Source organism: Vanellus vanellus (genome assembly GCF_965231255.1).
Source record: "Vanellus vanellus genome assembly, chromosome: 2".
Taxonomy (NCBI): Eukaryota; Metazoa; Chordata; class Aves; order Charadriiformes; family Charadriidae; genus Vanellus; species Vanellus vanellus.
This window is the reverse complement of record NC_138906.1, coordinates 108,945,162-108,971,671: the sequence shown is the minus strand read 5'-3', so window position 1 is coordinate 108,971,671 and position 26,510 is coordinate 108,945,162. Positions and strand designations below refer to the sequence as shown.

Here is a 26,510-nt window from a genome sequence, read left to right as displayed (position 1 = left end):
CCTTTACTCAGCTTGTGCCATTTTTACCTAGAAACATTGTATTCAAGGCTCCCCAGAATCTATACTGGCTGTACTGTACCCTGGAATCACATGCCCTTCAACTAATCCAGTCTTTGACATCTGATGTATATTTGGATGCCAGATCTCTCAGCTTTCCAACACATGCATTTAATAGTCTTCCCCAGAGAAGCATATCTTGTTTGTTATCATGGAAAAGGTCTCAAGGGAGAGACTTATGAGGCACAGGTGAGGTCACTTGGCTTGCTCAGCTTGGAGAAAAGAAGGCTGAAGGCTGACCTCATCATGGTCTGCAAGTTCCTCAAGGCAGGCAGAAGAGAAGCGGGTGCTGATCTCCTCTCTCTGGTGACCAGCGACAGGACATGTGGAATGAAGCTACATTGGGTGAAGTTCAGATTGGATATTAGGAAAAGGTTCTCCACTGAGAGGGTGGTGGGTCACCAGAACAGGGTCCCCAGGGTAGTGGTCATGGCACCAAGTCTGTCAGAGTTCAAGGACCTCTTAGGAGGATGCTCTTAGTCACATGATTTAGTTTTAGGCAGTCTTGCGAGAAGCAAGGAGTTGGACTCAATGATTCCAATTTGAGATATTCTATGATTCTATGTGACTTTGCTGACATCCTTATTACTTTTAGGTGGTGAGAATAAACCTTGACAACAGGTCTTATCTGTTGTTTTCTTCCGATTCCTACTGGAAGCATAGAAAAACTTTGTCCACTTTGCCCTGGTTCATCATCATCATCTCAACTTACCATAGGCTAAGAAGGAGTTAACTTATTTTAGCTCTTAACCTATTTAAGAGTTATCTTAATTTACCTTTTGTTCCACTACCTTGTGTTGTCCAAACTTTCTTCTTGGTTTGGAAATATGTCTTTGACAGCATTCTGAGGGCATCCATGGTGCCCTCACAGTGTTTCTTAAACACTTTGTTAATTATCCTTTCTTTTTTGCTGTGGCTTTCCCTAGAGTGACCACTGACTCCAAGTTTCATGTCCCACTTACTGGGCGATAGCATGAAATTTTTTTGTTTATAAAACTAAATGGGTTCCATTTGTTAGGACAAAACCAGTTTACATAGACTTGTGAATGCAGCTAGTATTCCGGATTAACTATCTTATATCTTCTCCAGTATTTTCCCTTCTGTACTGTGGGGTATTTTGGTCTTTTATTTAATCTACGGCTGACTGGTGTCAGCTGTGGCAGCAAAAGAATGTCCACACCCTCTCCAAAGATCTAGCCTGAAGACAAACTAAATGAATAATCCTTTCTTCCTCTCATCATAGGCAAAAGAAAAGAAAGTATATGAGGGAAAATGAGTTTTCTTAGTGTTTTAAGTGAAAAAAAAAAAAACAAGCTCATCCACTGCTTCTGACATTTTGTAATTTAGTGCAGTAATTTTCTACAGGGTCTGTATTGACAACAATCCCTCTATTCCAATTATCCAAAACTTTTGTCTGTATTAATTATTGTCTAGCACATTAGGGACTAAAAAGGAAGTTGTTCTCCACAGTCTGCATCTGATCTCTTTCCAAGTCTTGGTTACCTATATAGTTAATCATACTGAACATAAAATGGTTATTCATCCTGACACTGCTTTTCTCACCGTATTTGGAAATCCTCAGCTAGAACAAATAGACTTTAAATACTGTTATATAGTTCAACAACAACAAAAAAAAAAACAACAACAAAACAAAACAACCTACCACCTATACAAATAAGATAGCAGATAGTCAGGGAAGCTGAAAAATACATTTGTGGGGGAATTGCATGCTGTGGTGTGGAAAGAATGGGAGAATTGCTAGAAATGCTAACTAAAAATTAGGAATGTCCAGTAGAAGTTATAGAAGAATGCTTGATGCTGCGTATTGTATGTCAGCATGTGTAAATCCCAGTTGCAGCAATTATTTTTATTTTGGTGATTTTTTTTTTTTTAACAACGAAATATCAAAATATTACCTCAATGTAGTGAGGCCATAAAGCCATCTTCTGAGACACATTATAAAGTAATTTAAACCTGCAGTCTCAAAGAGGACTGTGTCATTTTAAAGAACTTAGGAAGAAGTTTGAGAAGCAACCGCATTTGTATCCAGAGATAAAACTCAAAATATGAGTTTAGTTGCTATATGGGATTTTGTGGTTTGGGTTTTTTTTTTTTTTTCAACTTATGTGATAGCTGTTGTCATTTAAAACATAGTGACCATGAATGACAGTAGCCTAGTGCTGCCGAGAAGTAGGTGCAGAAATATAGTTGAGTGGCATGTGTATTCCAATGTTAATATGTCTGTTCAACAGAGGATAAAATGAACGAGGAGCAAAATAATAGTGTCAAGAACAAGGATAAGCTTAGAAACAAAGCACTAGTATTAGCAATGTAAAAAAAAGCTTACTATAATGCTTTTATATCAAAGTAAAACCAAAGAGAAAAGTGATCATATGTAGTACTTTTGACTGAGTTCCTAGCGTCTTTACCACAACTAACATGTTGTAAATGGCAGGCTCCAGTCATCAGGAGGTATATTTCAAACCTGTGGTAATTCCCAAACAGCCCTTGGGAGAATTTGTATATATTCTTGTAAAATGACTGGTACTATCTGAGGGGTGGGAGGATTCTTCAAACTAAGAAAATACTTAGTTTGATTCACATAGACATCTTGTAGACCTATTGCAATACCTGAAGAAGGCTGCACTTTCAAACACAAAACGCTCTGGTGAGACCCCACCTGGAGTACTGCGTCCAGGTCTGGAGCCCTCAACACAGGAAAAACAAGGACCTGTTGCAGCAAGTCCAGAGGAGGGCCACAAAGATGATCAGAGGGCTGGAGCACCTCTCCTATGAGGACAGGCTGAGAGAATTGGGGCTGTTCAGCCTGGAGAAGAGAAGGTTCTGGGGAGACCTTATTGCGGCCTTCCAGTACCTAATGGGGGCCTACAGGAGAGCTGGGGAAGGACTTTTTACTAGGGCATGTAGTGATAGGATGAGGGGGAATGGCTTTAAACTAGAAAAGGGGAGAGTTAGATTAGGTATTAGGAAAAAAATTTTCACTGTGAGGGTTGTAATGCACTGGAACAGGTTGTCCAGAGAAGTTGTGGAAGCTCCATCCCTGGATGTCCAGGTTGGACAGGCCTTTGAGTAACCTGGTCTAGTTGGAGGTGTCCCTGGCCATGGCAGGGGGGTTGGAACTAAAGGATCTTCAAGGTCCCTTCCAACCTAAACCATTCTATGATTCTATGATGAAAAATATTTTTGTTGGAAAATATGTGACAAGATTACATCTCCTTGTTAGACAAGATACAAATACCGCAGCTCATTTTCTTTATGTGATGTACTGGCTTTTCTGAAAATATAAATGCTGTAATGTTACAAACCAGAACATTTTCAATTTAAAAGACTTTAGTGTTTTATTTGTTTTCCTGTGTGCATATAATACCTGAGAGAGCCATCAAGAAGACCCTATAAGCTTTCTCAAGACTGTTGAAAGTAATTTAGAAAACCATAACCTGATTCTTCAAATAAATATATGTATTTTGGAGTAAGCTCCTAATTTCTTTTTGTCTTTTCTAAATCAACTGGAAATTTTAGTAATGGTTGGTCCTATTAATTTCCAGGGGAAATAAGTACAAACAAAACATATTTAAATTTAAATCTTTTAAAAGCAAATCCATAGATTTCAGACTACCTGTGTACTTTGTTTTTAAAATAATATTATTAAAGCCTTTATCTAAAAAGGCAGCATTTATGTAATTTCATTGAAAGTGTTGATACTGAATGATAAAATGTAGCTGCAAAATATACTAAGTAACAGAAAATTGAAACATTGAAGAGATGTCTCATAAATGCTTTAAAATACTCATATACTAAGTCTGTATTGGATATTGGTGGGATTTAATTAAGGTTTTTGAAAAACTAAAATTATCTTTGAATACAGAAAAACATTTGCACAGTATCCTGCCTGTGCTGACATGTGCTTCCTCTTCCAGTGTGAGGTGGTGCCGGGCTTTGTACCAGTACATTCAGGCCAGCAAGGAAATAAGTCTGAGAAACAGTCAGCAGGTTATAGAGTTGATGGTGGGGGTGGACCCTGCTGTAGTAAGAGCCCTGGTAGTAAGAGCCTTCCTCTTTTAATTGATTCAAATTTACTTTTGGATAAATCAACTGAAAACGAATAAAATCCATACTATTCGATAATAACGTCTATAGGCATGGTGCTGGAGTTAAAGCTGAGAGGTGGCATGTTAATATGGGGCTTACATTATTATTTTTAATATAGATATAAAAATAATGGGAAAATATCTAAGGTGTAATTTTATAAAAATAGAAAATTCTATAAATTTTATAAATTTTACAAAAATATAAAATAACATATGTCTTGTTATTAACCACAGATCTCTAAAATGGGTTTAATAAATACAAATTGTTGGCATTTTGTATGTATCCATTTTTTTAGTTAATTCAGTACTTACTGCATGCACCATGTACTACAATCAACAATTTATAAGCAGTTACATGCTAGATTCTACATCAGCAAGGAGCTTAAGTTGCCAAGATATTATTCCTAATTATGTTAATTAAGTCTTCATTGAACATTGAAGCCAATTCTTAGGCGATGTTTTTATAATGCAACCCATACATTTGCGGGTTACTAACATATGAAAGTGAACACAGAATGTACACAGGCAGCACAGAGAACTGTCAATACTTTTCTGCATATTGTTCTTGCTACCCTGAGACCTATAAACTGACACCTTTCACAAAAATGTAGCAGTTGTATAATAAACCTCAAAATAGTAGAGGAAAATCCCAGATAATTTTCCTGGAAGAACAATTCATGTATGTCCAGCTATATATATATTCCTCTAGTACTGTTGCTATAGTTTATTCTGTAGTTTAAGAAAAGAGATTCAACTTATACCTACTCTATGCGTTTTGTTCATTTAAATTGATACAATAACATAATTACCAAAAAACAAAACTTAGGAGAAAAGAAAACCAAACCATTCCACGCTTTTTTCTCCCACACCATTTGCACCACCCAGTGCTCTTCCTCAAATACATGTTGTCATTGTTAGTGAACTAATTTTGATTTGGAGTAAGGGTTCAACTGCTTGTTGAAAAAAATCAATCCTACAGAGCTTGCATTAGCACATTTTTCAGCCTCATCTGTTTTGGACTCCAAACTCTTTACTCATTTGTCCTTTGAAATTCTTTTTCACAAGCTATTCATCTAGTGTATTTCCCATTTACTTACGGATATCAGACAACGACTGAAAAGATGGGAAACAAACTAAGCCACTAAGATCCCCAAATGAATTAGGCCGGTACCAAAGTGCATATTATAATACAATGCAAAATATAGATATGTTTTTTGGAAGATTATGTTTCAGAATATAATATAGTGTATATTTGCTTTTAGAACTTGCTCAACAGGAAAATGCTGGGCTTTCCCCTTCAAAATCAATCAATCTCTTTTGAAACACGTGACTCAACATTGCTATTGTCTCACTTCTTCCTGTTCTGCTTTCACCAGTGACCATGTAAGTGTGGGTGTTGTTGCACACTGGAAAGCATGTCATAGCTTCGTGTCCTCCTCTCCTGCAGGTTGCAAGGGAAATATGACAACATTTTAGCTCCTGTAATCACTTTAGACTTTAAACCAAAGGAGGCCATGGAAGCTATTAAGAAACCTGCAGCTCTCTCAGATTAATGAAAAATACAGCTGTGCAATGAGTAGAGTTTTATTTCTGTGTTTAGTAGATTAGAAAAGAACCTCCTGGTAACAAAGAGAATTTCACAACAGCTCCCCTGTGGCTATCAGTAAAACTGTAGCCATAAATGTTGAAAAGCTCTGCTCCAGCAGAGTAGCATGCATGAACAGCTCATAGACAACAGGAGAGAACAGTCTTGATATTCAGAACATTGGATGGATCAAACTCCTATAAGGTAGACTCTTCTGTTTTCAAAATCTCCTATTGCTTGTATACAGAAAAAAACACAAAGTTTTATATTGGTTTGCTTAAAAAGAAGCTTATGCTTATAGCAATCATTATATCTGGATATGATAATAACAATTAAAACCCTTTTCTGTCATCTGCTTATAAGTTTGGCAAACTTCTATGGCAGAGCATTACATTGTCCTGGATGGCCTGAAGCTATGTGTGTATGTGCCTCTCTGTGTGTATATAGCTATATAAAGCTGCTATAAGGGTTTAGCAGCCTTCAGGAAAATGCACTGATTTGCTTATGTTAAAATAATTCTTAAGTTTAAACATTTTCACTCATAGTGCTTTGGAGTAGGAACTTTAAATTAGGCAGATTGATTATTCTACTGTCAGGTATATGCCTTTTGCTTTCTCCCATGAAAACTTGAATATTCTGATGAAGCCCATAGAAATCAATCATCTCCCACATTCATCGGAGACTTCTTAGAGTTTTGCATCAAAACGCCTCATAGCTTCTCTGTGTAACTGGCATGTGTCAATCCTGACTCGCAAAGTAATACAATATTTGCTACAACCTCCCCTTCCAGTGGCAGAAGACACCCGGAAGCCGCAAAGTTTTGGGGCAGGTTCTGCTCTATGTCTACGACACCCCTCCTCTGACAACCACAGCCTGAAGAAGAGCAGCACGGCTGAGACTGGCAAAGGGCAGTAGGGCTGGGCAGACATGGTGCAGAGTGGAGGAACCGGGGGCACAGGCAAAAGAGGAAGGAAAAAAACCCAAGGATTAAATGGTAGAAGGAGGTGGGACAGAGGCATAGTAGGAGCAGAAAGGGTGATTAAAAGGGCAGATGGGAATAGGGAAACAGCCTTCAATCATGCATGTAAGACTGTACTATAAGTAAAATTTGGGGGCACCAAAGTGTTGGGAATCTCAATTCTGTACTTTTTGGCCTTTGAGATGTTCAATTTTGCAACCATACACCTCCCTAGGTTTTGTAACAACAGGCAATAGGACAGCCTAGCCATAAGTCTTACTTTACCATAATACATTTCCTCAGCCATTTGAATTTTTCACTTTTTCCCTGTGCTGACGGGAGGATAAAATATACAGTTCTGTATCACTTTCTTCTACCCAAAATGGCTGTTGAGGCAAATTATTTCTGTCTTTTTGCCAGTAACAGTATGACTTCCAAGACCAAGGGAGGAGAAAGCGGACTTAACTTTTCAGAATAACTTATTTGATTAAACTGATCAATATCTCGATTTTTTACTCAAGAAAGTTAACTTTTTATATAGGATTGAAAGAACTAAAATAAGTGTTTTGTCTGTATTAAAGGACCTCTTAACCTCCAGTTTGTGATCTTATGAATCAGTTATCCAGTGTAATTCAGTTCTTTGTTGCAAGTATAGGAGTTAGCTCCATGGAAGCGTAGTTTGAAAAGAATATATAAAATTTTCATTTCTTGAAGTGAAATTTGGCACATAGGAATAAAGTTCCAGGTTTCCGACTATATGAAAAATGAATTATTCAAATGCTAACAGAGGCAGTATTCTTATTTGATCTAGTTTAACGTTCTTTCCCTGAAATCTTGCCTTCCCTAATAGCCATCAAACATTGATGTTTAGCCAATATTAGATATTAATTACTCTGATCATGCTTTCTTTTCTGTGTATTGTGTTTACTGGACAGCAGTCTACAATGAGGATTTGATCATATTTCTTTAGATATTTACACATACAGGAGAATGAAAAAAGCTTAATTTGAATTATATAGTTGATTAGCTTACCAACAAGATTAAGCAATAGATCTGTAGAATAAGTATTGAAGTAATCATTTAAATAACTCTTTCTGCTAAAAATAAATATTTATTTAACCTTGAGATTTGAAACTAGCAAAGCCCAAAAGATATAATATCTGATCGGTGTGCATTCTACAGCTTTAGAATTAGTCTTCCAGAAATTTAAAATTCATAATTAAATATATTATATTTTATTTATCCTTCATTCTCAAAATTGAATCTGTTTTTCTTCATAGAGTTTATAAGGAATTATCTGTCAGATGCAGATGGAAAAATGCTTTTCCCCCCCTTTTTTATTTTACTTAAAAATTCAACTAAGGAAAGGATAAATTTTGCTTCTTTTTACTTCTTTTTATGTTCTTTTTATTTAATTAGAAAGTATCTGAGCTAAGTTGCCATTCTTTTCGAATACTGTCACCTATAGTTCTTTGAAAATGAGAAATACACTTGCGCAAAATGTTTTTGCTTGATACTTCTAAAACTTAAAAATGCAGGCTAATTTTGAGCAGGCATTTTGTAGGACATTGCTGTGTTGTTTGCATGTATAAAATCTCTAAAAAACGTCTCCTTATCACTAATTTTTGGGTTTCTGATGTTTAGTAGAACCTATGGAGAAGTAAATGCAAGGAGATGGTGGATGGATTATTTATGAACATTTAGAGGAACATAACAGAAATGCAGTTTCCGTGGTCTTTGAGTTCCATAGAACAGTCTATAATTGTATTTAGCCTATTAAATTGGAAAGCCAAACAATAGTCTTCAATCAATGATCTGTTGAAATTATACCCTGCTTCTCTGCACTAGCCCCTCTTATATGAAGTTTTCATGGGTTTCTTTAAAGCTTCAGAAACTGCTGAACTCTTCATGCTGGTGATTTAATATCAGCACAGAGGTAACTTTCTATATTATAAAAAAGATTTAGTAATCCAATAATCCAAGTCCATTTTTTTTCATTGTGACTGACAATGTAGTAATGCCCACAGCATCACCCACATTGCTTCTTATGGGCTTAGATAAATTCAATATATGAGGATACTTTTATGTTATGCTGATTGTCTCCAATATAAACAGTATATATATATCATTGTCTACTTATCTGCAAAGACTGTTCTCTTAACGTTATCTTCTTTTGTATTTTGTATCTGAACTTAATACCCACCTCAGTAAGCCCAGGCATTTTGACATCATTCTATAAGTGATCCAAAAGGAAAAGCCTGACATACAATTCTATGAACAAGATGCACCCTTTATACTTTATTATTTAGAAGTAATTAGGTTACTAATGGACCAAGTATTTGGTAAAATTGCTAACATTTTTTAAGGCAACAAACACTTGGATTCAATATGTGATTTTTTTTCTTAAGCTTTTTATTAAAGATAATAATTGTAATAAAGGTAATAATTGTCCCCCAGGGGTCAATACTTGGTCCAATTTTGTTTAATATATTCATTAATGACCTGGATGAGGGGACACAGTGTATCCTCAGCAAGTTCGCTGATGATACCAAACTGGGTGGGGTGGCTGACACCCCAGAGGGCCGTGCTGCCATCCAGCGTGACCTGGACAGGCTGGAGAGCTGGGCAGAGAAGAACCTGATGAGGTTCAACAAAAGCAAGTGCAAGGTCCTGCACCTGGGGAGGAAGAATGCTAGGCACCAGTTCAGGTTAGGGGCAGACCTGCTGGGAAGTAGCTCTGAGGAGAAGGATCTGGGGGTCCTAGTAGACAGTAAATGATCCATGACCCAGCAATGTGCCCTTGTTGCCAAAAGGGCTAATGGAATCCTGGGCTGCATAGGGAAGAGTGTGGCCAGTAGGTCGAGGGAGGTCATTCTCCCCCTCTACTCTGCCCTCGTGAGGCCACAACTGGAATACTGTGTCCAGTTTTGGGCTCCCCAGTTCAAGAGGGACAGGGAACTGCTGGAGCGAGTCCAGCGGAGGGCAACTAAGGTGATTAAGGGATTGGAGCACCTCCCTTACGAGGAAAGGCTGAGAGCTGGGACTCTTTAGCCTGGAGAAGAGAAGGCTGAGGGGAGACCTTATTAATACTTACAAGTATCTCAAGGGTGGGTTGAAGGAGGATGGAGCCAGGCTCTTTTCAGTGGTTCCCAGTAACAGGACGAGGGGTAATGGGCACAAGTTAGAACACAGGAAGTTCCGTTCAAATACACGGAAACACTTCTTTACGGTGAGGGTGACAGAGCACCAGCACAGGCTGCCCAGGGAGGTTGTGGAGTCCCCTTCTCTGGAGATTTTCAAGACGTGCCTGGATGCAGTCCTGAGTGATGTGCTCTGGGCAATCCTGCTTTAGCAGGGGAGTCGGACTAGATGATCTCTAGAGGTCCCTTCCAACTCTGAAAACTCCACGATTCCGTGATTCCATAATAACCCATTTTTTCAATGGGATTGAATTCATTCAATGATTATTACATAAAGTAGAGATAAACAGTGTATTATTTGGAAAACTAACCTGAAGTACTGGATGATTTTGTTAAATACAGGATTCAAAAAAAAATGTAGAGTATGACCATGATTGTTCTTAAAATGAATCACTGATCTTTCCTGAAAATGTACTGTCACTAAACACAAACACCATTTCTAGAATCATTATTTGAATTTCTAGCTTGGTAATTAAATAGCCAAGTGCTTTACTGCTTATAGTAAATATTATAATCATGGAATGCAATTTTATAGAAAAGTTTTTTTAAGATCTACACTGTTTGCATACCAGTTGTAAAAGACAGACACTTCTTTTTACAAATAATTTCAAATTTCAACTTTTCTGAATGTATCAGAGTAAGTGGATGACCTTATACTGAACATTATAAACGTGTATCATTGCCTAGATTAGCTAATTGTCTTCAGTAAGAGTTTTAAGACATTTTTGTAGTCAGCTGAGTATTTTCCAGTTCTTAAAGATTCTCAACAGATAATTTGTCATGACAGTTGCTGTGTCAGTATCTCTTTTCTTTATTCCTGAGAGCTTTAATTAAATCTTTTAGATGTGCTTATCACTTCTCAGCACATATTTCAGTTGTATTTTATTCTGGAGACCAGAAGAGTCCCTTTCTTCTAGTTTTCAGATAGCAATGTGAAGCATTTTTATGAGATAGTTTCTTTCAACAATATTTCCAAAAAGTTAAAGCTTACATAGCATACACTTTTTTTTTTTTAGGGTAACATGTTTGTCATCCATCATCTCCATACTTGAAAGCCTCCTGCTGTGATTTGCATTTACTGTCACTTGCAAAAAAAATATTAGTGTGTGTTACTCATTTTTCTTGAAAGAAGCTTCTGACATGCTTTTAAATAATTGATTTTGTCTGCTTGCCCACACTGGAGGCATGTTTAAAGATATAGCAGCCAACAAAAGACGTGGAAGATTTTTGAAGCATCATCACAGACCTGTAGTGGCCATCATTGCAAACTAAAATTCTATGACAAGTCTCACACAGTACAATCTGGAAAAATTCACCACGATGTGGTATCATCCCATCACAGCAGTAGCTGTAGTAAAGTTACTTTTCAGTAAAACTTCTGTATTTACAATCACTGGCCTCAATATGAGGAAACCAGATGATCAATGTTTAGATTTTGAAGAAGTACAAATTTTAAAAATTTAAGCAAAACTCTTTCCTTGACACACATAAATGACTTTTTGATGTCATGTTATTTCGTTTAAGCCAATTAATAATTATAAATGCATATCCTTTGTTGCATTGTAGTTTTAAATAGAAAAGTCAGAATTTTTCTTATAATTCTTATTATCAAATAAAAGATCTAAATTGTAATTCTAATTTATCTAAATTATAATTCTTACTATTATGCTTATAAAAGCACAAAAACTTTTGTGTTTGAGAGCTAAATGAAAAATTAATACTTCTACCCAGAACTGAGCTACCGGAAAGCTTGTCAGTTGTTACAAAGTGGATGAATTCAGAATAATTAAAAGATTAATTGATACAGTTGCAACAAAGAGACACAATAGAAAAGTGAGAATGTGCAAAGTAGTGTGAAAGAGCTACACTACTTAGAAAGTGATGTATGAGAAACTGCTGGCATTTGTGAGCAATAATGCACTTTGCAGAAGGTCCTGGAACCCTTTCATTTGAATGATTAATTATTTTCATAAGTACCTAGAAGATCTGCTTCCATATTCTAGTGCCATGGTCCCTTTTAAGGAGGAAGCTTGCAGGTAAAGCTGGTTCTGCAAGATATGAAAAAAGAAATATCTTCTGATTGGATGAGGAGAAAGTGTAGAGCTAGGGAAGCAATATTGCAAAATTTGTGCCAAATAAGCTATGTTGTGTGAAACTGTAGCATATATAGCAAAGCTGCAAAACAGCAGCAATGCTTCCAATTTTTCATATTTTAACAAGGTGCAGCTTTGTTGGAGTCCGGTACTATTCTAACGGATTTTAATTCTTAAGTGAGAAACAAGGAGATGTTATTTTGACATTTTATTAGGCCAGATGTAATCTCAAAAAGGAAATAAAATATCTTACAATTATCTTAATTACTTAAATTCATCAAATTAACAAGAAAATTAACATTGATTGCAGTGAAATAATGGTGAAGATAGCCTGATATCTTCCAAAGGAGAAACTGTAATTTCATCTCATCCTTGAAGTCACAACACATGCAAAATACCACTGGGTTTTACTGGGCAGAGAAAAGTCACAATCTGAGATACAAGAGACTGAACTTTATGCTCTTTTTTCCTGCCCTTTGAGACATTGGTACTGATTTCATGTAAAATAGAAAAACATGCTTATAAGTGTGGAAGTTTCTTGTCAGTAAGGCCATGTGACTTAAATGTAGTGGGAGAAAAAAAAGCAGCTGAAGCAAAAAGTTCTCCAAGTCCTAGCAGAGTGTATTTCACATTTATAATTCTTCTGATGCAGCCTTAAGTATGTGCCTGAAAAAAAAATCTTAATTTCAAATGTTGTTCTGTATGCTCATTAATGTTTGATGAATATAACAGAATAATACCACACAAATTTCCATCTAAACTGGTATCCTGTTTCTGGTGGGGGACCAAATTGGATTTGTGTAGGACTGTAAAAGCAAAGCAGAGAGGTAGACATACGTCCTGGGAGTACAGTGCCAGATTCCAGGAGACTCAAGGCCAACGACTCCTCAGTCAGAGATGGTATCTTTTAAGCTTTATATTGAGTCTTCTGCTGTTAAATTGTTCAATAGCTTTTTGGAGACCTGTAAAGCTTTTGCAGCAGCCTACTACAAAAGGCTTCAAGACTTAATTGTCTTCTGTTAAAAGTTATTCTTTCTTACATCAAACCTGCCTTTTGCTGGTTTCATCTGATGCTCCCTACTTTCTATATTGCTAGAGATTGTGACCTGTTCCTGTTCACTCCATCATATGAATCCTGAAATTTGTTTAGCTATCCCTCCTGTAGAAGCCATCCCATACGTTTGTTTACATTAGTTGTTCTGCAAAATGTTTTCTGGTTTATGTGATCTCCTCTCAGATATACTATTGTATTCAGTATTCAAGATGTGGTCATTTTATTGGATTAACATGGTAATATAATAACTATTGTGTTGTCTATTTCTTTTTTTCTAGTGCAGATCTTTTTTTTTTTTTTCCCGCTATACTGTTCCAGAGCATTGTTACATTATATTATCACTTTTCAAATTCTGCATAATTAACAAATTTTTCTCTTTCAAGGAAGAAAGCAACATGTTCTCACTGAAAAAGCAATGAGATAACTAAAAAAACAATTAGTTTTATAAGTGGAATAATTCAGAAGTTTTCTATTTCCAGTACTGCCTTCAGATTATTTAGAATCTACTTGTCTCTAAGAAAAAGTTAGCAATTCCTGTATGACTTTTTTCTTCTTTTTTGAATACTAACAGTCTGATGATCACTTCTCACTGAATTGATTTCACTGTCACTTCATTGAACTAAAACTATCATCTTTATAGGCATATTTTTACAACCTTCATTAGTTTCTGTTCTTAATTCTGTGAGATTGGGGATTTTTCTATACCACAATTTTTTCTTTTTACATTGTGTTTATGACATTTTCTGGATTTTGTGGAACACCCCAATTTGAATGGTTCTGTTCTGCTATATAAAGACTGATAAAAAAATAATTATTCCAGAAACTTTCTCTGTTTGTAAATTTTCACACTGAGATTACCAGCTACATTCATTTTTTTCCTTTTCTTTAGTCATAAAACATTCTAAAAATTCTTCTTTTGCTACATTAGATCAACAATAGAAAAAAAATTCTGATTTTCCACTGGGCAGCTTGCCACCTGTTCAAAACTCACATCAAATTTGTGTATAGATTTACATGGGATTTTAATCAGATGAATGCATACAGTTACTTTCCTAACCGTATAACAAAATATATATGAAAGACTGCAAGTATATATATGTATATATAGGAAATTTTGAAGTGGAAGATAAGAAAGAAACAAAGAAGTTAAAAGGTAAGCTACAAAGGAGCTGAAAAAGTAATCTTTGCATTTTAAATTCTTTGTTTATTTTTACAGTACAGGTATGTCTAGTAATTCACAAATAACTGAAATACTCTCTTCCTGCTCAAAAATGCCTGACATTTTTCAAGATCACTGTTTTAACTAAAAGTTATGTAAATGTGTGTGCAAGTTGTTCAGATTTTTATGTTGTTGTTTTTGAAAGACAAATTAGAGGCAGAGAAGGAATAACTTTTTCATTTCACTGTGAGCAACTACAATTGATCTCCATCCTTTAGAGATACTGAACGATGATGTGAGAAATTTGAAATTGCCTATTTCAAACTCCAAATACTGTGCTTCCTTTCTTCTACCTTTCTAGATAAAGAAATAGTAATGTATTTTTTCTGTATCCATTATGGTGTGCCTTACACAGACATATATATTTATCTACAAAAAATGAGCAGAAGCAAGGAGGCTATTCATGGGCCTGTCAGCATTTGCGCTGCTTATAACCTTGTGCTTCTTTACTATTACCCGTAAAGTTACTTTTTCATTATCATTTTCATGCTTTAGCTGAGATGTGTTCCAAAATTTAGAAAATGAGTAGAAAAGAGAAGATGTAACATTCAAAGGTGTTCATAGTTCTAACATGAGCAGTTAACAATCTAAGTTGTTACAATCTAAGTTGTCTGTTAGGGGGAGGATGTTTTGGGTATATATTCTTCCCCCAGACTTAAGGTATTTTAAACCAAACAGCATCTTGGACCTGGAGAATGCAAACGTATTCCTCTTGGAGGGTCTTTCAGTGCTTCATTCTGAAGATGGCACTGCCACTAAGGTACTGCTTTCCCTTCCCAGTACAGTGGTATTTGTCATAAAAATACACACATGATAGTTGTGCCAAGCAGAAAGACTATAAAGTAAAAGGTGAGCTAAGATAATTCATATTTTTTTTGTATATTGTTTCCAAATTTCTAGGTTATAAGGAGAGAAACATTAAGAAAACTTTCAAATTCTAACTAACTCTAAAACAGTTCTTCTACAGAAATGATTTATGCATGCTCTGAATTTGTGTTAGTTTTGTGAAAATAACTCAATGAATGTTAAAAAAAACATCAGTGTGGAGCTGTCAGTGGTGCTTATTTCACAATTTTCAGGGGAAAATGTTATTTCTCAAATCAGGATTAGCAATAATTAAAAGCTATGTCTTCTTATTCAAAGGTAAACTGCTTCATACACATACATGTATTTGTAACAAACAGCTGTGTATATTTTCATATATCATTATATTACCCACAATTTTTCTATCTAATATAACTTGAAAGAGATGAGCTGCTTAGTTTACCAAAAAGACATGGCCATCCATGACTAAAATCTGACAGTGACAATTTCTAACGTTTTCCTTGCATTAGTTTATGAAGTTTATGGAATAATACTGGCACAAAATTGATCAAATACGGCACCTACAACACAATGTATGAACAGAGTTGGGAACCATATAATGAAAATAATAGCTTTTTTGGTTTCCTTTTTTGTGTTTCTCGAATTTAGCAAAGATAATGTATGTGCCTCTGACTTCTACATATTCTAAGGTGGTGTCATTTACTTTCTGACAATCGTGTGGATTCTGTATCTTCTATAAAATCCCGTAGAAGTTCCTAAAATCTAAGAACTTCTACCATGCAGACAATTTTCTCAACCTGCTTTTGTTATTTCTGATCCCAGTAGAATGATGTTCCCTCTAAATCACCTGCTGTGATTCATAATTTTCAGGAAATAAAGAGAATACATTGAATCAGTTATGCCTGGTTTAACGACATAACAAAAAGCTGGATTCTGTTTCTCATCTGTTTCTGGTCTCTGAAGAGCTTCATAGCATGTCGGTCCAATATTCTATTAATTTTTTATGCCATAAACAGAAAGACAAACATCTTTTTTTTTATTACAACAATATTTTTGAAAAGTAGACGTTTTCAGGCACCTAAAGAATAATGTGACAGATTCGATCTTTGGAAATAGAAAAAGATTTAGAGACATGAAAAATCAAGGAATTGAAAAGCAACAGCCAGAAAGTGGATTTCAACAGTAGTAAAATTAATCTATCCAGACAAAAAAAAGAAAAAAATACAAGATTTCTGTATTGATACTGAAAGCAATAATGTTCAAGATGTAAGACCTTTTCTTTCACCGAAAGTTATGAAAAAAATTGCAGAGGATGTGAAATTAACCTCAATTACATATAATTTGAGCCGCTAATATTCCACCTTAGTATATATTCCTTTTTTTTTCACCTTTGAGCATAAATGCACAATAAAATCACAGTTGTATGTTCTCCAGTTTCTGAATGGGTCAAATGGATGGATAGGTTGCTTTCCAAGGAAAGAGTCTTGGGCTCTTTCACTCGAAGAGAGCTGAGAGGGGTTTGGATGAGATTTACAGGGCAGTGGATAAGCTGAGCATGGCCCTGTTGTTAAGGAATATGAGAACTAGTTAGCACTGAAGCCAGGAGCAGAGCATGAATAACAGCAAATATGTGCCGCACTTTGTGCAGCCTGTTGCGCAGAAAGGGACAGAAGGTGGATATGGGAATTCACAGACCAGCCAGCCTCACTTCAATCTCCAGGAAGGTAATGGAGCAGCTCATCTTGGGAACCATTTCCAAGCATATTGAGGACAAGAAGATGATTGTAAGCAGTCAGTATGGATTTATAAAGGGGAAATTACGCCTGATCAACCTGGTAACCCTCTACGATGAAATGTCTATCTTTGTGGATGATGGGAGAGCAATGAATGTTGTTTATCTTGATATTAGCAATACTTTCGACGCTATCTCCCATGACATGCTTGTAGACAACCTGATACAGTACAGACTAAGTAAATGAACAGTGAGGTGGACTGAAAAATTAGCTGAACTGCCAGGCTAAAAGATTTGTGGTTGGTGAAATGAAGTGCTTCAGGGCAGTCAGAGTGCTGTACCCCTGGGGTCAATACAGGGGCTAGTACTGTGTAATTTCACTAATCATCTAGATTATGGGACAGAATGTGCCCTCAGCAAGTTTGCGGTTGTTACAAAACAGGGAAGAGTCATTAATAGACCAGGTAATTGTGCTGTCATTCAGAGGGACCTCAAGACGATGGAAAAAATGGGCGTACAGTAATCTCACAAAGTTCAAATGGAAATGCCAAATCATGCACTCAGGTAAGGAAAATCCCTAACACTAGGGCAGACTTGGGGCCAACTGCCTGAAAAGCAGCTTTGCTGAAAGGGAGCTTGAAGTCCTGTTGGACAACAAGCTGACCATGAGTCAGAAATGCAATCTCAAGACAATGAAGGCCAACAATAGTATGGGCACAGCCAGCAGGATGAGGGAGGTGATCCTTTCTCTCTGCTCTGCACTCCTGAAAGCACATCAGGAGTGCTGGGTTCAGTTCTGGGCCCCCAGTATAAAAAAGACATGGACATACTGGAGGGAGTCTACAAAGGGTCACAAAAATGATTGAGGACTTCATTGCAGTGAATCTGCCTTAAGAAATCACTTAGGCAGAGTGTATTGGTTGGTTCCAAAAGGGATTATCTGAATTGCCGGGCAACAGGTCAATAAGAGCATCCTGAAAGTACTAAGCAAGGATGTATACTCAAACATTCCTAATACAACTGTTCTGGATGCTGGAGGTATACCAGAAAAATAGAGAGTAGAAACGCAGCCAGCTTATATCCTGGCACTGTCACAGAAACACTAAAATTAGACTTTTCAAAGGAGATTGTAGATAATAGATCAACTTGTCCTGAACTGTATTGAGAATTAGGAACATGATGAACGTAATCAAGATCAGGCATCTTTCCTACCGAAAATACGTATTAGGGTTTTTGTTTTTTTTCCAATATGAAACCAAAACTACGAATGTTATTTGGCAAATACCAATTTGTTATTCTAACACATTGGCAAATAATTAAAACATTGTTAGAAAAAATGGACAAGGGAAAAAGGAAGAGTGCACTATATCTTATCTAATTGTGTTTTACCTCGTCTTTAACTGCTTTGCTCTTTGTCTGCTTTTGTCTTTTTCTGCTTTACTGCCATTTAGGGATCAGTACTTTTCCCCTGCTGTTTGCATACTTAAGATTATTTTACCGGTCCTGTGAGCACTTGTACTATTTTATCAGACATGGTAGGTCCTAAGATAATGAAACTTTCACATCACCAGATTACCATCACCATTTGTTGCTTTTCACTTTAGCTCCCACATGATTTCAGCAACCTTACAAGCCACAGAGCTGGAGATTAGTGCTTTGTGATATTTGAAAGCGGAGGTTCAAACTTCCAGTTAGATAATTTTCTAGCCTCATGCTATCTTTAACAGCTTGTGGCTGTTAAAGTAGCTTCTATCATGTTGGAATTTGCAGCTGGGAGGAACGGAAGGGAGCAGAATAAGTAATTGTAATGTGCACATTCACATTCTATCTCCCAGTCTTACAAGTTTTAAAATAAATGCTTTTACTGTTGCAAAGATCATCATCACAGCACAGCGGTGGAGCACAGTATTTGTTTCTACTCCAGCCACTTCAAGAGATATCAGACTTTAATACTGTCAAAGATGAGCAGTGTTTTGGGCAATGGTCCAAGGCAGAACATGGTGTATGGCAGAACTCTCCAGTGTTTCCCAGAATTCTCATATAATTTTTGTTCAATGATTATAACTAGGAGGCATAATATTAAATGATACTACAGTATAGTAAGTTTCTTTTTTCAGGAATTAAATGGTTTATTTTGTTGAGTGTACATGGTTTCTTTCCTTATTTTGAAAAGAACTTCATTTCAGTTTAAAAAATAGTGTAGTATAGTGTTTTCAGTGGGAAAAAAACCCAATACGTAGCAAAGAAACTACGGAACAAGATTCTGAAGGTATCCCAATTAGTTTCAAGACAAATTTGGATGGAGAGTGGGAAGTGAATAAGGGGAGTGAGGGGAGGAAAGTTAATGTCTGCTACAGAGTTGAATACCTTTCATACCTGGAAGAAGTAAGAGGAAAGTAATGAAGATGCATGTTGAGCAACTGTTAAAAGTTAAGAATTCTGAAAGGGTAAATGGAACTAAATTGAAGCTGGCAACCATGTAATTACTGGGAAGGGAAATGATCATGTTTTTTATTGGCCTGGAGATTATGTAGGTGAAAATATTACTGTAGAAAGCGAATCTTAATGTATAAAAAAGGAATGAGAAAAGAGCTTGTGCCAAGGGTACTTTCTTATCCTTTTTTCAGCTATTAAAAAAATGACCACAAAAAAGCCTTCCATGCAAATCACACTTCTTAAAACAGAAAGAACTGTATATATTATTGATATCTTCTTCTCTGTAGGACTAGAAGAACTGTTTCCATGTTCAGAAATCAGAAGGCATTTTCTAAAGAAATATTAAAGCACGTTACACAAATAAGTCTTATACTATCTACTTATAAGTCTTAAATAGCCACTTTTAGTATCTACTTTCCCAGGTATATTATAGATTGTTTTCTTTAACACTAAGTCATTTAGTTCATGGGTTGGGTTTTTTTCCCTCTAATCTGACCATATGAAAAAAAATAAAAACATATTAATTGTATTGTGTTGATCACTATTCCATACTCCTGACATCTCTTTTTCAATTTTTACTTTTAAATGTATTTAAACTTTGAATAAGGGCAAAACCAATTTGTATTTAGCTTCAATGTACGCTTAGCAATAGCAAAAGTGCTGAAGTATGTTTTTTGTTCAAATATAAGGACATTTTCTGTTCTTTATTATAATGTGCAAGGAATTACATATTTATTGGCACAATTACACGACACTGATAAATAGTGATGGACATAGAAAAATAATAAGCTTTTAATTTTTTCTTTAATTGTAAAAGCAGATGATATGGGTATTCTGGTTCATTCCAGTAGGTTCAGAGTATTCTAAAAACAAAAGGTAGAAGAGCCAGAAGGTTACTGTCACTTCCCTAAAAGCTGAAATTCCTTTTTTCTTGTGTCCATTTTGTTGGGGAGAGTGGATAGATTTTTTTTTTTTTTTTCTCGTATCATGTAGTTAAAAGGAAGCATTTTCTTCAGAAAATAGATTTTATTTGGGCATGCTGTAACCTGGTATGATCAGATTTTAAAACATTGGAATTGATGAAAGACATTATTATGCAAAGTCAACTGAGCAAAAATAGATTGTTATTTCACAATTAAGGAAACAAGAAAAAACAGACTTTTTAAAGGTCATCTTTATTTTTATTTTGTGCTAGAATAGTGAAATTGTTATGTTATAAATGAGAATGAGTCTTCATTTGGAAAATCTCACTGTTAACAAGACCTGAATTTATGAATGGGTGTTTGAAGGAGTTCTTCTCCATTAGGTACCTACTGTGTAATGTTCATCCTCTGCCACTCTTAAAATACTTAAAGTAGGTGACGTATTCAACCTATTTAATTTATATTAAATTCAGGTTCTGATCTGCATGACTATAATGATTCAGTTGTAAAGTATTGTTTCTAGTTTACAGTAGCAAAAGTTTGATCAAAATTGTCATTTTTGTCATATTCCGTCCTAGGGAAAACATTATATGTAATTGTTTAGTAAATTTCAGTGGTAGCTATTGTAATACACTGTACCCAGAAATGTATTAGAGAAATTCATTCTGAGATTAATTTTGAAGATAAAAAGGAATATAATTATATGACAAAACACAAACCTTTTCTTGTAAGGAAAATCAAGAAGCATAATTTTTCAGGAGTTCCAAGGAAGTAAAAATAATTGAATGAGAAATACAGAAAAATGTGAAGTCTTGTGGCTCTCGAAGGAAACACAACATTTAAAGAAAAAGTCATATGGAGAGCCCATATAGTATTTTTAGAGATTGGAATTGCATATTGGATGAGTTTACACAGGGTCTAAGCAATTCCTGCCTTGTAAAGATATAAAACCTAATTCAATATCCATATTTTCACTCAGGTTTTGTAACAGTCCACTAATGTTAAATGGAAAATATGTTTTAATGAAACCAGAACCTGATATAAATCTGTCTTACTATAATTTGGGCAAGAACCTGTATTTCTACTCAAAATATTAATTATTTTGGGCATTAATATATGTCTAAAATTGAGGTAGAGTTTAGACTAGTGAAGATACTAACTCAAACTTGTAATGATTTCCTTTCTTCATTCTGATTTGATTTCATACCAGAGATCCCTTCCTTCTCCATTCACGCTTGGAAATAAATTATGCATGATTTTTCAAATAGTACTGCATAGCGCCACTGTCACAGGTAAGACAACAAATGGCAAATCTTAGTGGATCTGGACTGATGTTTATTATTTATTATTCAGTGACCTCTCACCCTTTATCTTTTAAAATTGAATATTCAGGATGTTAGTTATTTGGTCTAATCAGTTATTTGATCTAAACATTGCTGATGCAAGCTTTTGAGAAGTTGGTGGGGTTTTTATTTATTTTCACTCTAATTTCATTTTCTATATCAAACTCATGAAACAATATATGACTCTTTTAGAAAAGTAGATAAGATAATTAACAATATTTCTTTGAGAAGAGAACTTTTTTTTTCCCCTGTAAGGAGGTCTGTAATCAAATAGGAACCTTAGTAAGATTGACCTAGTGTGGTGAAGTTCCACTCTTCTAGGAGGCATTTGGAATCTGTAAATACCAAAGAGAGAGACAATGTGTCTTACATATAATTTTCATCTTGGTTTTGGGAATCTTGAGATTCCTCAATCTTTAGATTTTCAAGAACAAATATCCATGAAGGAGAAAAATCTTTCAGGCATCTTGGTTTCCTTCTCCACATCTACAGGTTTACAGTGTATAGTCATCTTATATTTCTTGTTGTATTTTCTCTATCACTGCTACTATTTTGCCTCTAATCTAGAATCCTGAGAGGTACCCACATCTGTCCTTGGGGAGTCTCCATTGATTAAAACTATCGACAACCTTGTAATGTCTCTCTGTGGCATCATTACAGCAAATTGTGTGAGGACTTAAATAAGAAGACAATAATAATTTGTGTCATATGTAGCTACCTTAAAATAATTCTATCTAGCTCTTACATTTAATTAACATTTGGAAAAAAATCCTACCTTACGTTAACACTTACTGTGCACTTGCACTAAAAAAAGATTAATTTTAAGCAGCACCAAAGAATTTTAAAATATTCTGCAGAGAAATACACACACAAACTATATTAATTGAGCTCAGAATTAGTGATGCTAAACAATGAAAGCAAGGAAATGCACAGTGAAGCAGGAAATGTACCATATGTTATTGTATACCTGGGCACAATGGGGACACTACCTTAATGGCTTTCTTAATGTTCCTGTTGTACTAGATATTGGTGGACATATGGCATGCTGCCTTTTATATGCCTGTGCATTTTCATGATTCTGTTAGCTGACTTTGATAGCATTTTCTATTTGTCTGCTCTTAGGAAAAGGGCTTTAAAACGTTTTGCTTATTTATCTTGAGTTCAAAACCCATGCGTTTTATTCTGCTCCTTCATTGGTACCTAATTATTTTTTTTATTTATTTTTCTTTCTAGTGCAATTGCATATTACTTTTACTATCAGGCTTTCCACAGTTTTAGTCCCTGTCTGGCAATAATTTGGAACACAGTTGTGTAGTCCTTCCACATACAAAGGGGTTTTAACTCAGTCTCAGTGCTGGCCAAACAGATGGCTAAAGCAACAGCAGCAGTTGCAGAGCTGACCAGGCTTTGCGCGACCAGGATGGACACTCATGCAGTTGGTTGCTTTGCTGCCTGCCCCGAGGAACCTCAGCACACTCCAGCTGGAAGCAGACACGTTTCCCATTTCGCACGGCTCCTAGTGCTGTCCCATCACATGGCTGAGGGACGCAACAGAACAACGTCTGGCGCCATCACTTCTCGATGCCGGGGTTGTCAAGGATGGCTGGTGCAGAGTATCAATGGGAAAGATTTCCCTAATTTTTTTATGACACAAACTCCATAACTGTTCACATTTAAATGGGCTGTTCATTACTGCCATCACATGGAATACACACATTGAAGTCACAAAAGCACAAAACTACTAAGAGGAATTATATCTTGTAAACAGAGAAGAGCAATTGAGCCAAACCCTTTTGTCTTACACGTTACATACACCAATTTTACCATGGCGAAAATTCCTTTTGATAAAGCAGTGATGTCAGGGGTTCCTATAGGAGGTGTTTGAAGATTATTGTCAACCAGCATGGAAATGAAAGGAAGTTGTTGTACATTAGCCTGTCCATAGGCACTCTTAGGTTTTGTGATTCATTACAGATTGGGACTAGTCTTTTAAATAAGATTTTCTACATGCTAGTGATTTCTGGCAAGTGTGCATGTTTTTTTATAAACATTCAGAGCTTACCATTTTATGTATTTGTGCACTGGTTTTAGTAGTAGCTCATGATATGTGTAACTGCATTAATTTGATTAAGAAATAGAAATCAGAATTAAACCCTCTTACTGTTTTTTACATGTTAGGTAGACTAACATGACATCTAGAAGCACCAGATTGTTTCTAAAATGTTTAAGTAAGAAATATTTTAAAAACAAGTAGCTTGATTTGTCTTGAAAATGTACTATGTGTATCCCTGGGGAACAAGAGCTAATTTAAGGCCATAACCATCACTTACTGCTAATATTTTTCTTTTTTTTTTTTTTTTGTTTAAATTTAATTTAAAAGTCTTTAAGTTGCTAGTTTTAGGGATTTTATTTTTAGTTTATATTAATCTATTTTAGATTAGAAAAATGAATAGAAAAGGAAAGATCTATGAGTGACATTGCACTAATTTTATCACACAACTATTTTTAATAACAAAGAGTTTTTAGTAGAACTTATCTATAATTTTTAATAAGGCAACATTATTATTGGAAATCATCAAATCAAAGTAATTAAAAAGGAAACGGCCACCTTTTTCAAAAAAATTCCAGTGAAATTCAGGAATAACAACTAAGTTTCTGATCATCCTACACTTGTGTATCCAGCAGGGTGAAGAATTTGCCATCCTATTGATTCTTGCTGATGTAGGACTTTGCAATCAGTCTTTATCTGGAACAATTAGTGGTCATGTTCATTAGTAGATAGGAGCATCATGGAGTCTTTGACGCTGTAAACAATCCCATTACTGTGTTAGCTCAAAGGCTTTTACACATTGGCGGCTTACTTAACCCTGAGTGATTTTGACATGTGATGCTGGGTTTTGCTAAAATAGTTGTTTTCTAAATACTAGACAGATTACATTAGATTAGAATAGATTAGATTATGTGTGTATGCATAACAGCGTGACAGACCCATTGACACTGCCAGGAACTGGGTTACAGATCTGAAGAAGTAACTGTGGACCACCATGTTCCACGGTTTGGTAAAAACTCTCGGGTTCCTTGACATGTTGTTCAGACATTGTTCCCAAGACTTTTAGGGTCCCAGAGTCAAGACTAAATCAATGAGGTTGTAAATTCCATTTTCTGAAAACCTGTTCATATAAAAAAAAAGACAAGAAACACAGGAATTGCACTGTGGCTTGTGCTAGGACTTCAATGAAAGTGCAAAGATGACATGGAGAGAATTGGAGATGTATGCCCCTAAGCTTAAAGCACAGGAAATTTTCAATAAACCATGGATGAGATAAAAACTAGTAATATACAAAACAATTTAGATCTGCCAGGATTTATTGACTCTGACATGCAGTCTTCTTGGGTCAGTTTGTTGTGTACCTACTTTGGGCAGTACTTAAGCTCCTAAATCTTGCTAAATCTTTGTTGTTCTGTGCAGGGCTACAGTCTGTTCACTGCACTTTCAATTCTGGAGAGCATAGTAGCCTGTTTCTGGTGCCCAGCTTGAGTGGATCTTCTTGTTCTGCTGCACATTGTTATAGAGAATGTGATTTATCAACCCAAAGTTTATATAAAATAGTATGTATTTTTAGCATGGTTATGTTTTAATGATAATCTTTATGATGAGTATGCTTTTGTAAATAATCTCTCCCTATTGTTATTAACGCAATATGAAGACATTACACTGGATTAGTGGCTAGAATTCTTTCAAATGAGGGGTTTGAGATATTTTTGATCGTTTTCACTATTCTCCACTTTCCCTTCTTCCAATAAAAAGACTCATGAGTTATACGTAAGTACTTTAAATGTGTCTTGAATAGCAACAGTACCGCAGTTCAGAACTGTCAATCAAAAAATAATGACTACTAGTCATCAAAAGTGAAGCAAGCAAGTGTGGCATGCTTCTCACTGTGAAAGACAATTCCAAGTAATTGCTCTGAAACCCTATACTTTTTTCGTCTTTATTAAGGGAAAAGTATCCAACGCTTACTACAAACTTAACAATACTGAAAGATTTTCTCAACTAAATTCTACTGTCTCCTACTGAAACTTTTTTCTTAGAAGAAATTTGACCTGCAAGTGTTTTAAACTTAAACTGGATTTTCTGCTTAGTGTTGTGGTCACACTTTTTCAAAAATTTTGTTTCAGAGTAAAGAGACAGAAGAAAGTGAACTCAGGATTTGGGACCAGACAAAGTTCCTTGTATGTTGCTGGAGTTTCTACCAAGACTGTGAGTGAAGACACAGGAGATCATCAAACAGCCCTGCAGCAACAAGGCTAACAGTAAAGAGGAGGGACAAAGAACTTACACTCTTCATAAAGACTTACAGGACAATTTGATTGAAGAAGTCCATGCCGGACATATATGGGAATACTGTATGCATTGTTTCTACGTATTCCAGATTTTTCAATAAGAACCAAGGAAAATGTGCTAGTGTCAGTGTGTATCAACTTAGAATTTTTGTTGGCGGTTGTCTGTCCTTCCTTTCCAATTGTCTCAATTGCTCTTCTCTAAAGCAAAATGTGGACTTTAATTAACATGTCCCATAGTTTACCTTTGGGAAAAAATACTTTAGAATATACATGGCATATGAGAGAGGTTCACATTCAGTCCTGGGAAGACAGTGAGTCTGAAATGGAAGCCAAAAGTTTGTTTCTTGCTTTGTTCTTGTCTGTTTTTTTCATAGAGCAATGGGCAAGTAACGGTTCCTCAGTTTCCCCAGTTCTACCAGGGTGACATGCATAATAAACCATTCTTTCTTAAAAAAAACCAAAAAAAAACCCCCAAAAAACCCACCACATAATATTTAAAGAAAAGTTATTTTATTTAAAATACTTGAATATTATCACTTATACATTTAGATTAAAGCAGTACCCTTTCTCTTTGTGTTTCTTATACTCATGACATAATAGAAATGCATCTCAAATTTATCTTAATGTATATA

The 26,510-nt window shown here is 35.6% G+C and overlaps 1 protein-coding gene across 1 annotated transcript in view; it reads left to right on the top strand.

The window, feature by feature from the left end:
• Positions 1–25,803, top strand: part of CCDC102B (coiled-coil domain containing 102B) — a gene marked incomplete at both ends in the record, with an annotated part of 159,474 nt that extends 133,671 nt beyond the window's left edge. Inside the window, one exon of the mRNA XM_082479383.1 lies at positions 25,714–25,803. Coding sequence (XP_082335509.1) covers positions 25,714–25,803 — 90 coding nt within the window. The remainder of the gene's footprint in view (positions 1–25,713) is intronic.
• Between the last annotated feature and the right edge of the window lie 707 nt (positions 25,804–26,510).